The following is a 14,620-nucleotide window of genomic DNA, read 5'->3' as shown; positions in this document are numbered from 1 at the left end:
GGGAGAATGAACAGAACAGGTAATCATCAAGTGATCCATCCCCTGTCGTCCATTCCCAGCTTCTGGCAAACAGAGGCTAGGTACACCGTTCCAGCCCATCCTGGCTAATAGCCTTTGGTGGACATATCCTCCATGAACTTATCTAGTTCTTTTTTGAACCCTCTTATAGTCTTAGTCTTCACAACATCTTCTGGCAAGGAGTTCCACAGGTTGACTGTGCATTATGTGGAAAAAATTACTTTCTTTTGTTGGTTTTAAACCTGCTGGCTATTAATTTCATTTGGTTACCTCTAATCTTGTGTTATGAGAAGGAGTAAATAACGCTTATTTACTTTCTCCGCACCAGTCATGATTTTATAGACCTCTGTCATATCCCCCCTTAGTTGTCTCTTTTCAAAGCTGAAAAGTCCCAGTCTTATTAATCACTCTTCATACATAAGCCATTCCATACTCTTAATGATTTTTGTTGCCCCTTTTTGAACCTTTTCCATTTCCAATATATCTTTTTTGAGATGGGGCAACTACATCTGCACGCAGTATTCAAGATGTGGGCGTACCATGGATTTATATATCTTTTCCCGTAATAATTTTTTTCTTTTCTTCTATTTCTAACAGATGATCTCGACGATGATTCAGATGCCCATACTGAAATGGTAATTCATCTTACTTAAAATGCATCATCCAATCTTTCTGCTGATGGGGAAAGACCAGACAGAATTTTATGTGTCTGTAGGAGGCTTTTCACATTTTGCACCTAAAGGGAAATGTTGGACCTAAAAAGGGAAAAGTTACTGCTAAAATTTTCATTTTTACAAGTCCTGTTACTGTTTTTTTCTTTAGAAAAATAAAACATTTTAATTAGAGATAATGTTTCCTAGAACTCAGATAAGAGTATTTAAAAATATTGTATAACAGAGCACGTAGAAAGGGAACTTTCTTTGTGGGTCAGATCCAGTTGATGTCGTTGCAGGGCTCACTGACTAGTTAGATGTTTGGATGTAGTGCATTGGCAAAAACAGAGTTCTGTTTCACCCATAATGTTTTTATTGAGTAGTTCATACAAAACTATCTCTAGACACTCTAGAAATCATGCAGTTGGGGATAAATAACAGCAAAGGGGGGAGAAATGAGATGATGAGTCAGGAGTGTAGTTCTGGAAGGCTGGCTTATACAGCAGAGGAGAAGGCCCTGGCATCAACAGCTGCAAAATGGTGAGACTGGCCAGAGAAGAGGCAAGTACTAAAGGCCTGACACTGCACCTATAGAAACCTTACTTCAATGGAAGTAAGTGCAGATCCAAAATCAGCAGAGGAAAAGGGAGAGGGGCAATAGGCAAGGTTGATAATGTTGGCAGTGAGAGCACTAAAGAGGACAGCTAGGTTAGAAATGCACAGTGGTTTTCAGAAGGATTCACACAAGATTCCTGACATTAATGGTAGTGGCTAGTTAAATAAAAATCACTATCTGCTCAAAGCTTGGCCCTCTTCCCTTCTATCTGCTTTAATCACATTTATTTCACCTCACATCAGGAAGTAGAGAAAGAAGGGGGCAGTAGTGATGACGACAACATTGATGATAACCTCCCAGCGGACCCAGAAACGTGTTTACAGATGAATCTGGTGTATCAGGAAGTTATTCAGGAAAAGATAGAGGAAGTCAACCTTCTGATCGCACAAAACAAAGAACAACAGGTAGGTGGAACTTGGGAAAAATGTTCTTTAGTGCACAGTTGGGGTGTGATTTTTCTCCCATTCATATCAATGGGGGAAGAAGTCCTGCAGATGTTTTTTAAATGGGAGTAAATTTGAGTCCTTGAATTGTGATTGATTTGATATGAATCATTTTTCAAATCTCTGGCACTTCGAAGATTTTATCAAGTAACAGCAGAGGGCAGCGTGATCTGTAGAGTAAAGGAATCCTATTGATTTTGTTTATATACCAAGAGCCTGATCCTGGGAATCATATAGAATCATAGAATACCAGGGTTGGAAGGGACCTCAGGAGGTCATCTAGTCCAACCCCCTGCTCAAAGCAGGACCAACCCCAACTAAATCAATCCCATGGGTTCTTGCAGCTCTGCAAGTCTCTGGCAAGCTTGGGCCTGACCTGCAGACAGCAGGGCTATTCCTCATCAGACTTGTCCTTTAAATCCATCTGCTTTGCACAGGGTCAGACCTCAAATCAATGAGCAAGTGAAAAGACTGAACTATGTGCAAGCAAAAGTCCTGCAGGCTTCAAACTGCAGCAACCAGGCTTCTCTCTGTAGGCAGCCTGCCTGATTTCAAAGCCTTTGTCAGAGCTCGCAGTGCCCCGCCTGCCTGTGAGGTACACAGGACTGGTACAATGAGCGTCTGGAACTAACTTCACTGGAACTGCTTATGGATTGTAAGGATTGGCAAGATCAGGCCCTAAATCTGGGTTTAAAATGACTTGAAAAACCTAATATGAAGAGAAACATTTTTTATGAAATCTTGTTTTAGGGGCCTGTTTTCACTGGGTTATTTAAAAGAAAACAAAAAAAAATTCAATTGATTTGCAAACTTCCAAGCAGCATTTTCCTAAGGTAGGAGAATCACTAACATTACAGTAAAAATGAAGCTAAAGTGAGTGAAGTTAAAAAAAAAAAAAAAAAAAAAAAAAAAAAGAGCATCAGTGTGAGAGGTAAACTAGACTTTTATTATAATTGGTGCCATGTGGGTAAGGATTTTATTTTTCAAGTAGATTGCACTGAAGTTTTCAGAAATAACACATTTTGATGGGTCATATGGATAAAGCTAAGATAGGGATATTAATCTTCACAATGCAAACAGTTTTTTTTTTGGTGGTTTTCTATTATGGTTTTGGACACTTCATTCCTTGCCATTGGTGATTTTGACATGTAGCACATGTATGTAGTTAATTTTTGCTTGCACTGGGATGGTGACAGCTAGATTTTTGCTCATTACAGCAAGTTTCTCTTGTCTCTGTTTTTGCATTGGTCCACTTGGCAGTTACATCTGAAATTTGCCAGGCTGCAGAAATTACATTTAAAAGATCAGCTTTATATATAGTCTGAGGGTGCAAGGTAATTGGGGCTTAGCCTGGGATGTGCGTAACAGCAGGGCCACTGGCTGAATTTGAGATGGGATCATTTAAAAGTCTCAGTGATGTGTATGGTTTTTCAATTAATGATTGTACTGCAGAAGGAAATTATGTATGAGGTTGGTGGTCCAAAGATGGCGAAGGCTGGAGATAGTAAACTTCTACCGTTGAATATATTCTTGGGCCATTTTATGAAGCCGTACTTCAAGGATAAGGTATCGGGAATTGTAAGTATTACTAAATGCATACTACGCTCGTTATTCCGATGTCATTTAGCCTTAATTTGTTACTTATGCTCCCTCTTGAGATGAACATTGCTGAACATTAAGGTCACTGCATCTAGGTTTTCAGTGTTTTGGTTTGGTTTTGGGTTTTTTTGCGTGATTTAAGATACAGACTTAGCTTATCGCTTGCTTGCTACCTTTTTGCCCATCTGACTCTTCAGATCTTAAAAAAAAAAATTCTGGCTTACACAGCATCCAGAAAACACAATATATGTTCATAACCATTCTGTTATAAAATCTCACCTGGAAGAGGATTCTAAGTAATAGCATGGAAATCTACCCACCAAACTTTCTAGGCACAGCACAGTATGATATCAGGCAAATGACAAGCTGTGACTTCTGTTTGTTTGTTACCTCATCTTCCCAGCCCAACCCCCACTGTCTGTTTCACCCACCTGTTGCATCCTGGCTGTCATGTAAACTGAGCTCTTTGGGACAAGGGCTGTCGTCTGTTGCATAAGAACAGCCATGCTAGGTCAGACCAATAGTCTGTCTAGCTCAGTATCCTGTCTTCCAACAGTGGCCAGTGCCAGGAATGAACAGAACAGGGCAATTATCAAGTGGATCCATTGCCTGTTTTCCAGTCCCAGCTGCTGGCAGTCAGAGGCTGGGGACACCCCGAGCATGGGGTTGCATCCCTGACTGTGTCTTGACTAATAGTCACTGATGGACCTATCCTCCAAGAATTTATCTAATTCTTTTTTTGAATCCAGTTATAGTTTTGGCCTTCACAACCTGTCAGTGCCACAGTTATATGTCTTAGCCCACTAGGGCCTGACCTTGGTTGTGGTTACTGTAATACAAATAATAACTGCGCTTTATTAATCCTTATCCAAAATGGTCACACAGCTTTTTGAATTGGAGTGGGAAGTTGTCACATAGAATCTTAGAATATCAGGGTTGGAAGGGACCTCCAGTGGTCATCTAGTCCAATCCCCTGCTCAAAGCAGGACCAATCCCCAGACAGATTTTTACCCCAGTTCCCTAAATGGCCCCCTCAGGGATTGAACTCACAACCCTGGGTTTAGCAGGCCAATGCTCAAACCGCTGAGCTATCATACCATTACCCAAAATGCTCTTCCACCCAATTCCCAGCTGGTGCGAGACACTCAACATGGATGAGTGGACTGAGCTCTGGGTAGAAAGGAAGGAACTCCAGAGTGTTCATCTTAGCTGTGCCACTGACTTGGTTGGTAGTCCTTGGCAAATCACTTAACTCTCACTCCCTTAGGTACCCTATCTATAAAATGGGAATAAAGCTGCTTGCATACCCATCCCTCATGGAGCTCTTCTGAAATAGTTTGTAAAGTGCCCTATGCAGTGGAAGAGTGCAAATGCACAATCTTGAATTAGTCTGTTTTATAGCTGTGCTGGTTTTAGAGCTCTGGGAATGAGCTGAAATTTCAATCAAAATGTAACATTTGTGCTGTTTCTAACATCTCTGATCTTTGCTAGGGCCCTCCTGCCAATGAAGATACCCGAGAAAAGACAGCACAAGGCATAAAATCCTTTGAGGAGCTGCTTATAAAAAAGTGTAAGAAACCTCGTGTCTGCGTGCGCTTCTCCAAGTTCTGTAATAGGCTTGGCAAACTCAGAGGTTTTCCGCGTCATCTTCTTTCTCATTTTTCTTCAGTATTCACACTGTTATGCTTCGAAGCCACTAATACACCATGGAAATGGTGCGGATGCTAAAAGTAAATGGGACTGCTCTGAGTTATGCTAAACTCTGCCAGCCTTGAATGTTGGCATGGCTGATAGTTTCACAGCTGCCCTGATGCATTGCATGTTAAATTGTGCAGCCATCCTATTAGCTCACACAAGCTAAGCAGGGTTGTGCCAGGTCAGTACTCAGATGGCAGCACCTAGGAGTTACGGAATCGGTGCTGGGGATGCAGTAGGTGACGCTCTTCCATGAGCTGGATCTCGCATCAAGTTAGCAATGGAACCAGGAATAGAGCCCAGATTTCCTGTTTCTCTGTGCTTCTAGGCACAGAGGGAACCAGCAACAATCCAGGCATAATGCAGGTGGACGTTTCCAAGAGACCCTGGAGATACTTTAAAGTGGTGGTTGAAGCCAGTGGGTTTGCTTATTGGAGGTGGCCTTGTATTAGTGACTCTGGTGCCCTCATCTGTGTTTTATCCCCAGGGAAAAGCAGAGAGAAGAGCCTGCTGAACAAATCCGTAATAAGTGACCGTTTGCAGCGTCTGCTTCAGCCAAAGTTACTGAAGTAAGCAAAGCATAAGAAGTCCCATCACTGCTGATGAGACAAGTGTATTCTAGGATTTAATGGCTGGTTAGACAGTGGGGAGAAGAGTGACTAAGAGCTGGTATCATTTCCACCTCCCTTCTCTCAAGTGCATGCCTTGGCACAGTTACCACCACCTGCAGTGAGGTTACAAAGTGCAGCAGGGAGAAGGTTGTGTGTTTGGGCATGGGATGGTGAGCTTGTGCCAGTAGGGAGCATAGGTCAAGATGTGAATGACTTGCTGATTATCTGCAATATAATCATTAGGCTGGGAGTTCACTTTTATAGCTCACAAGTAACAAGACATTTCCTAGCCATCTAGCCCTTTCCATTAATATAATCATATGGCCTAAAATCCTATTACAGGGACTGCGACATTTAGGTTTGGAGGGCTACCGTGTAGCCTTTGAGCCCTAGCTGTGCATCCTAGAATAAACTGAACAGCATCATGGAGAGAGATTCTTGTTCCTACTCAGTATCATCCTGCACTTGGTCCTGGGGGGATATGGCTTGTCTGAGCCACGGACCTGGCACACTTCTCTGTGTCTGCAGCCGCAGCAGCCATTGCAGATCCTCTTAGATCCAACTTGTGGGAGGTGGGAAAAGCACTTGGTCTGGCACTTGTTCTGTAGATTCGCACTTGGTATAGATGAAGAAGCAAAGCATGAGCAGTGGGTCTGCTATGTGGAAGTGTGTCAGGTTGGGGGCTGTCTTCTGGAAGGTGGGGACAAATGCAAAGCGTTAGGTGAATTTTGAAATAAGCTCTATGGAATAAGGATGGCAGAGGAAAAAACCCAGCTTTTGGACCTGCCAGCTTTAACACTATTTTATAATACTTACCCTTGCTTCTGTTTAGTCATCTTTAATAATCTTGGAAATGTCCTTAAACAGGCTCAACTATTTGAATCAGAAACTGGAAAAAGCCAAGAATGAAATGGAAAAGAAGATTTTGGAAAAGCAAGTCAAAGAAGCAGAGCGTGAAATAGAAGAGATCAAGTGAGAGGGTTTATATTCTGGGTGAAGTGAACACTATCCCTTCTAGGGATTTCCGCCCCTTAAAGACATTTTGTAAGGCTCAAACACCAACACACTTAAGCTGGGAAAACCTTGCCTTATTCTGGCTTGCAAACGATTCCAAAACCAGTGTTCAAACCTTGCAGCATTGTCCCAGAACCCTCACTCCTCTGCTGTTCGGTAGCAGTGTTGTCGAGTGTTTTGGGTATTAATATGCAAATATAGGCATCCTGCTTTGTTTAATAACTTCTACTACCAGTACTGAAGTGCTGCAAGCAAAAGCTGTGGGTTTAGCTGCGTCGAGGTTAGAATGTGCTGACATATTCTGTATAGTGCATTTCAGAATTGTGGTAGAGTTAAACTCCTATAAAGCCAGCATCAAGGATCCGTGTGTGCTAAGGTACATGTGTGTGCGAATGAGGCACATTCAAATAGTGCCATTTGGACTTGGTTAATTTTTATAATTTAGACATTTATAGCCACACTTTTCTGAATTCTTGTCATCACCCCTATTGCAAAGTGTATTAATGTGTCACCTTCCTTAGGGCATTGCCACATCTGGGTGCTATGAAGGGAAAATACAGTTTATGCATAGGTTAAGTGACTGTCTTAGTTAGATATCAGAGGGTAGCCGTGTTAGTCTGGATCTGTAAAAGCAGCAAAGAATCCTGTGGCACCTTATAGACTAACAGACGTTTTGGAGCATGAGCTTTCGTGGGTGAATACCCACTTCCTCAGATGCATGTAATCCATTACATGCATCTGACGAAGTGGGTATTCACCCACGAAAGCTCATGCTCCAAAACGTCTGTTAGTCTATAAGGTGCCACAGGATTCTTTGCTGCTGTCTTAGTTAGAAACGCTCTAAAGTCCATAAGAGGATTTAGAGACAAGTCTAAGTTGTATGGTAGGTGTATTACAGCTTTGGCAGCTACGGTATACTAAGGGAGTTAAACAGTGTGTGTACCTATTATTTATTTGTGTTGTCATGGTAGCTAGGAGCCCTGGTCATGGAATGGTCTCCTCCATTGTGCTAAACACAACATGTTTCATTAAACACAGAGAGCTGAAGATTTTTTCCAAGGGACCTATGGGGATTAGGGAACCAACTTCCATTGAAATTCAGAGAGACTTGGGAGCCTGAAGCCCTTAGATCCCTTTGTCTTAATTATAGAATGATTTCCAATCTCATGTTGCTTCAGTCCCACACAACCTGTCTCGTGACATGCTGTGACCCTAACAAACACAAGTGCTTATCTTCTCTTGCTGTTCGCTGACGGCCCTTGATGCTACAAAGGAAGCATGTGTCCCCAGAAAGACTGTACTGTGCAGGTGTGCCAGGGTGGGAGAGGGGAAGCAAATGCCAGTGTCAGATCATGTTAACTGTGATTAAGAGCCTGACTCTGTGAATTGCTGAGTCTCTGCCTTCAATGGGAGATGTAATGAGATTTGGAGGTGTACAACGCTTAGCAAGATTAGGCATAGAAAGAGACCCAATGGTTGATGTGATCTTTCCTTCCTCCCCCTGTTTTAGCCATCTGCCAGAGGAGGCCTTATTAGGAAACAGACTGGATGAGCACGACTGGGAGAAGATTTCCAACATCAGCGTAAGTTGGCAGAGCAATTACTTAGACCCAGATTCTACCTCCCTTCCTCTGCAAGTTGCCCCTTTGATTTCAGTGGGACTAGTTGTGAAATAAAGAACTACTTTGGGTGGACAAAGGGGATAGAACCCAGCCTTTAACACTTCACTCATTTTTCAAAGGTCTGAAATCCAAATCCTGTTTAACTTCCAAATATCCATTTGTTTCAAGGGGGAGGGGACAGGTTTGAGACTTGGCATTGTAGAAGGGGTACAAAAGTTAGATGCCAATGGAAAATACCCAACTCTTTATGCAAAGATTAACAGCAAAATATATTTGAAAATGTATTTAAGAAATAAGCCTTTTTACATCAATTTCACTCAGTTTGCTAGGCTATTTCAGTAATGTCCTCAGGGGAGAGCCAATTTGTGTTTCTCTTAGTTTGATGGAAGTCGCAACGCAGAAGAGCTGAGGAAATTCTGGCAGAACTGGGAGCATCCGACCATCAACAAGAGGGAGTGGAATGAAGAGGAGATAGAGAATTTAAAGGAAATAGCTGCGAAACATAATTGTCTGGACTGGCAAACTATAGCCCAGGAGCTTGGGGTAAGGTGCTTGCCACTATGAATCGAATATTTATTTGAGGCCCAGGGTTAGATTTTGAAAATAATGCAGTCATTGCTGAGAAGTGGCTTGAAGCAGTGGGTGTACTGTGGCTTGCTGTTTTGAAAAAAGTTAATTGTAGTGCCCAGGAAATGGATAAACCAAGTGAGTCCTAGCAAGGCATAGTGCAGGCAGGTGCTGTGAATGTGGGTTTTATAAACACTTTATAGGCATGTCAACACACTCTCCAGTCTGTGCAGGACACTTTCCCAGGGGGTGTCAAATGAAAGCTAACTGTGTTACTCCCCCACTTGGGTGGCAATAACTTGCCATTTGTGCAGCAGCAGGGAACTCCTTGCAGCACAGTGTCCAGTTCCAGTGCTGACACTTTAAAAAAAGATGTCATAAAATTGGAGAGGGTTGAGAAAAGAGCCATGAGTTAAGCTCTCCCTGTAAGGCAGGTTTTCCAGACCATAAGTGGTGACTTTGATCAGTTTATGTGGGGAGAAGAGTTCTGAAAGACGGCTCTTTAATCTAGCAGGCAAAAGCATAACAAGATCCAGTGGCTGGGAAGTTGAAGCTAGGCAGATTCAAAGTGACAAACAAGGCAAAACTTTTTAACAGGGAGGGTAATTTACCAATGGGACAACTTACCAAAGGATGTGGTGGATTTTCCATCACTTGAAGTCTTTCAATCAAGATCAGATGTCTTTCTAACAGATGCTTTAGCTCAACCACAAGGTCGGGGCTTGATGGAGAAATTGCTGTGAAGCTCAATGGCCTGTGTTGTGCAGGAGGTCAGACTAGATGACCATAATCAGCTCTTGTGGCCTTAATTTGTGAAAGGAAGAAAGATAATGATTCAATGGGAGCTAGTGCTGGACTATTAATTGACAAAGATTATAATCACATTACTGTCATCTGGTGCTCCCCTCTGTTTGCTGTATACACTGGTTATCTTGCTTGTCTTAAACTTCAGTTATAAGTTCTTTGAGTAGGGACTGTCTTTTCGTTGTGTATAGTGCTTCATACAATTGAGGCCTGGTCCCTGACCTGGCACTACCGCAGTATTAATAATACTTAAAAGGACTGGATATGAACCACCACAGGTTCATGCCAGGGCCAGATTGAGTCAACCCTCTGTCTTTCCCAGGTCAAAATGCCCCCAGTGATCTAAGTAACTTTTTGTTCTTTTATTAAGACAAATCGAAGTGCATTCCAATGCCTGCAGAAGTTTCAAGCCTACAACAAAGACTTCAAGAGGAAAGAATGGACAAAGGAAGAGGACCAGATGCTCCTACAGCTTGTTCAAGAAATGAGAGTAGGAAGCCACATACCTTACAAGAAAAGTAAGTGATCTTCAAGGCTTGTACTCACGGAGTCTGATTCTCCAATGTCTAGTTTTCAGTGATATTCCCAATTTGCAGCACACTTTCCAAATACAAAAGGTGACATGGTCCCTGTTCTGGAGAGGTGGAGTTAATTTCATACAATCCTTGGACTGTCCTTTAATTTTAAAAGGCTCATCTGCAATCATGACACTGGTGACAGTAGCCATCATATCTTCCAAGGATGGATTTGGTCAGTACTTGGGTGCAAAACCTCCCAAGTGCTGCAAGATTTGTTGTGAGCAGTGTATGTATGTAATGCACATGATTCTAGTATCAATGGTAGTGTTTCTTACACACTGTGTGTTCTCGGTTCTTGTTGCATGCCAGTTGTGTTTGAGAAGTTAAATATTTAAGTTGTAACTACAATGTGCTTTAATAAGAATGCTAGAAGCATTATATTGAAAGCAGAATTTAAATATTTCTTTCAATTTCTAGTTGCTTATTACATGGAAGGAAGAGATTCTATGCAGTTACTTTACCGGTGGACAAAGAGAGTGGATCCCAACCTAAAGAAAGGATTCTGGACACCAGAGGAAGATGCTGTAAGTTCTTTTAGCTTTTCTCTAGTGCTCGAAAAATGACATGGTACAAAAAGTGGATAGATTAAGCCATTCCATTGTTCTGTTGCTGAATAGCCACATGTCTTGGAGGTTTTAATCAGTGGAACATGAAAAAGCAACCAGAAGAGGCCATTCAGAAGTTTTTAGGAGTTCACGTGGAGTCATGGGGTCTAGTTTCAGATTAAATTATATTAGAGACTAACATATCTGCTTCTGTCTTGAGCCCATTTTAGCTGAAATGGACAAACATGCAATCTCTGCTGGGTTCATTAGTGAAACATTAACTTTAATTAGTGTTCTGTGGACACTTGACTGTCTTCATACATTATCCAAGCACAGAAGCGGGCTGTGAACTCTATTACAAAGATGGCATAGGTGCTATACAAACCCAGAGGTAGATGCGCAACTCTCCCCTGAAGAGCGTCCAGTCTGCTCTGACTGTATTTCGCTAAGGCTGAAATGCCAAGTCTGTTTTCCTCTTCCTCATGCACTAGACAAGTGTAGCAAGAGGTGTTTTTTTTTTTCATTTGAAAACAAACTAGTTAAAATAAGTTCTATGGGTATTTTTAAAAATAAAATTAATTTGGGGGCATAAATGATCTGGCACGACCTCTCTGAGTAACTCCAGAGCTCAGCAATGATAAAATTGAAGTCCTCCTGTGATGGATCTCTATTTGCCGCTTCTTCTTTGGGGGTGGGGAGGGAGGGTGGGAGTGACTGGGAGGGCACAGACCTAATGAAGGCAGAATTAATTAAAAGCAGGGTGTGATGCATATAGCTAGGTAATTCCCAAAAGATTCCAGCCAGTGGAGACTTGTTAACTTAGAATGACTTGGATGCATTTTCAACCTAATCTTTCTTTGTGTAATTCATGTAGAAGTTGTTGGCAGCAGTTGCTAAGTATGGAGAACGTGACTGGTATAAAATTCGAACAGAGGTACCAGGAAGGAGTGATGCTCAATGCAGAGACAGGTCTGTATAGTGACTAAAAGAATCTTGCTTCCAAGTTCTCTCCTGTAACAAAGATGCAGCATTTAAAAAAATATTATTTTTTTTTTATGATACGTGCACCTAGCTCCTCTGTGCACCTTTCAGAAATAAAACCCCTCAAAACCTATATTCTACATAGAACAAAGAGGCCAGAAGGAATCTCGGTGTATCCCCTCCCACATTTTCACTGCTTGATTATTCTATGCATGTCTATGAAAAGTCTAGTCAGTGACTCTTGTGATCTGTCACTGATGTGGGGCGTTAGAGGTGCTCAGCTCCTTCAAGGATTAGGCTCTAAATTAGCAATTGTACCTGAAATGTATCTAGTTTTGTGTTGCCTTTACTACTCCTTAATTGTGGGTCCTGGGATCTTTGCTGAGAGCCGAGGACTTGCATTACCAGCAATGGAGATGCAGTGTCAAGGATACAGGCATATGGAAGGAAGGGGTCCACTGATTTTACTCTCTACATTTAACTTTAGAAACATCTCATGAAAAAGAACATTTAATCCCTTTAAACTTTGTATCAAATCTTTTAATTTTCTAGGTATTTAAATGCATTACACCACGACGTAAAAAAAGGCAGGTGGAGCTTAGAGGAAAAAGAAAAGTTAATTGAACTGGTCGATAAGCATGGTGTGGGTAAGTTTTTTTTCACTGTGGCATGATCTTTAAGGGCTTGTAATGGTTTGAGCTGCCCTCCCCGCCTTTTAATTAAAATCCTGCAGTTGGTACTAGAGAGCTTTGCTTCTTACTGAGAAATGCATTTTGCCATCTTTCATGTATGGCATGTCCTGCATGTAGTGATCTCTGGAATAGGGAGATTGTTTACATAAAGAAGTCTTGAATTGTTTCTGTGCACTGTGCGATCCTGGTCACTGAAACCCCCTGCTTGTGAAGTTAACCAGTAGAGGAGGAAGAATTCTATAAATGGGCTCCCATGTGCATTACTTTCTTTCTGGATAAGATCTTATGGGCAGTACAGAAGCTTTTGGGCAGGCAGCTATACGCTTCCCTCTTCTAATAGTAATTACTGGAAGGGAACCACCTTTCCACCTTCTAACCCGAGCTACAAGTGTATGGCAAAGAGAGGTTGAGTTGGAGCACAGGACTAGGAACTAGGGATTCCTCTAGTTTGGGTCCAGCTCTGATACTGACTCTTTGTGGCTTTGGACAAGAAATTACATAACATTTGTATAGCACTTTTCATTTGGCTCACATCCAGTCTTGTGTTCCTAAACCTCATGCTTCAGGAACGCACATAAACATGACTTTCCCCACCTCCCCACAATGTATTTAGGTTTTTCTGTGATAGTCTTCTGAAGCATCAGTCATGGCCACTGCAGAAGGTAGGCCATGGCTCTGAGGTGGCACCAAGCATTCTGTGTCTCTCAGGTGCTTGGCTGCCTGGCTCTTGCTCACATGCTCAGGGTCTAACTGATCACCATATGTGGGATCGGGAAGGAATTTCCCTCCAGATCACATTGGCAGTGACCCTGTTTTTTTTTTCTGCTTTCCCCTGCAGTGTATAAGGGCAGGTCACTCTGGGTATATCTCCCTTCCTTTCATTGTGGTGGTCTCGGACACCTCTGTCCCTTCTATTCTCAGCCTGTGGCACGTAATGGTCTAGTCTCCTGTGGGCTGTAATGCTTTCGTCTAATTTTGGAGGCTGGATTTAGTGTGTGGGTGGTGGTGGTGGCCTGTGCTGGACAGGAGATCAGGCTAGATGATTTGGTGGTCCCTCCTGGCCTTAAACTCTGACTATATGTAAAAAGCACTTGCTTTAAAAAGGGACTGTCCCTTTAAAGATCACGCTACTTTCTGAATGTCGGCCTACCGTTGATGCAGGTAACCTCTTGGATTACTGGAACTGAAAGAGATTAGAGAGAAAACAGTCACCCACTTTTCCTGTTTATGTAGTTTGTGCATTTCACAGCACTCTGCATATTGTCCATTTCAGCTTCCCTGCGTAGCTGGTCAGTTTCCTCTATCTGGACCTTTCACAGAGAGGCATGGGAGAGAGAAACATTTTATAAAGTAGTAAAGTATGATCATAAAGCCACACACACAAACTGTCTGGGAGCTCAGGGCAGGTGTAGGATCTGAAACTAGTTGGAACTTTTCTGAAATTGACTAGATTTCAAGCTGATGTCCCTTTTATTTAATCCTTGCGTAACCCCTGTCTGGTAAGCTGTATTTTGCATGTTACTGTGAAGGAAGCTCTGAGGCGCAGAGGTTTGGATTCAGGAACGCACATAAGCATGTGTTTAAGTCCCATTGACTTCACTGCTAAAATTTAAGCATGTTCTTGTCTGAGTTCCTGAACTGAGACCAAAGGTTTTGACTAGCCTAAGGTCAGCCAGCACATCTGTAGCACATCTTAAAAGTATTACTATTCAGTGAAAAAAAACTTCCTGAACAGTATAAGTAAATATTATCTGGAGTCTAATCTGGTGAGAGAGGGACTAGCTTTCCTTAATTTAAGATATTAACATGGCCCAACTATTTATCTCCTTAGGTCACTGGACTAAAATAGCTTCTGAATTACCACACAGAACCGGCTCCCAGTGTCTAAGCAAATGGAAAGCCTTGATTGGTGCTAAGGTATTGTAACTCTCTGATCTGGTATAGTGGGTTATCTTCCTTTTCCTTTGTAGTAATCAAATGACCTGTTTTGAAGTACAACATCCTTCTATGCTGTAAACCAGTGGTCCCCAACATTTTTGGCTGGCAGGCGCCAGCCGAAGGACCACTGTGGCGGTGGAGCACCTGCCGAAATGCCGCCGAATTTCGACGGTGACGCCTCTCGATGACGTCGCTTGCCATCGACAAGTGACGTCATCAAGAGACATTGCTCCTGAATTTCGGC

The 14,620-nt window shown here is 42.3% G+C and overlaps 1 protein-coding gene across 2 annotated transcripts in view; it reads left to right on the top strand.

The window, feature by feature from the left end:
• The window catches only part of SNAPC4 (small nuclear RNA activating complex polypeptide 4), a 30,577-nt gene that overhangs the window by 2,282 nt on the left and 13,675 nt on the right, over nt 1–14,620 (top strand). Inside the window, exons 3-15 of one of the 2 annotated variants that reach the window (XM_050926957.1) lie at nt 616–653; nt 1,530–1,691; nt 3,183–3,308; nt 4,821–4,899; nt 5,512–5,593; nt 6,503–6,607; nt 8,160–8,232; nt 8,650–8,814; nt 10,013–10,160; nt 10,638–10,744; nt 11,640–11,734; nt 12,299–12,393; nt 14,270–14,355. In XM_050926957.1, coding sequence (XP_050782914.1) covers nt 616–653; nt 1,530–1,691; nt 3,183–3,308; nt 4,821–4,899; nt 5,512–5,593; nt 6,503–6,607; nt 8,160–8,232; nt 8,650–8,814; nt 10,013–10,160; nt 10,638–10,744; nt 11,640–11,734; nt 12,299–12,393; nt 14,270–14,355 — 1,361 coding nt within the window. Of the gene's footprint in view, nt 1–349; nt 654–1,529; nt 1,692–3,182; nt 3,309–4,820; nt 4,900–5,511; nt 5,594–6,502; nt 6,608–8,159; nt 8,233–8,649; nt 8,815–10,012; nt 10,161–10,637; nt 10,745–11,639; nt 11,735–12,298; nt 12,394–14,269; nt 14,356–14,620 lie in introns of those variants that run through there. The other variant, XM_050926956.1, reaches the window with a different exon arrangement.

This window comes from Gopherus flavomarginatus, chromosome 17, assembly GCF_025201925.1.
Source record: "Gopherus flavomarginatus isolate rGopFla2 chromosome 17, rGopFla2.mat.asm, whole genome shotgun sequence".
Lineage (NCBI taxonomy): Eukaryota > Metazoa > Chordata > Testudines > Testudinidae > Gopherus > Gopherus flavomarginatus.
Note: the sequence above shows the minus strand (reverse complement) of the source record. Positions and strands in the feature narration are given on the sequence as shown.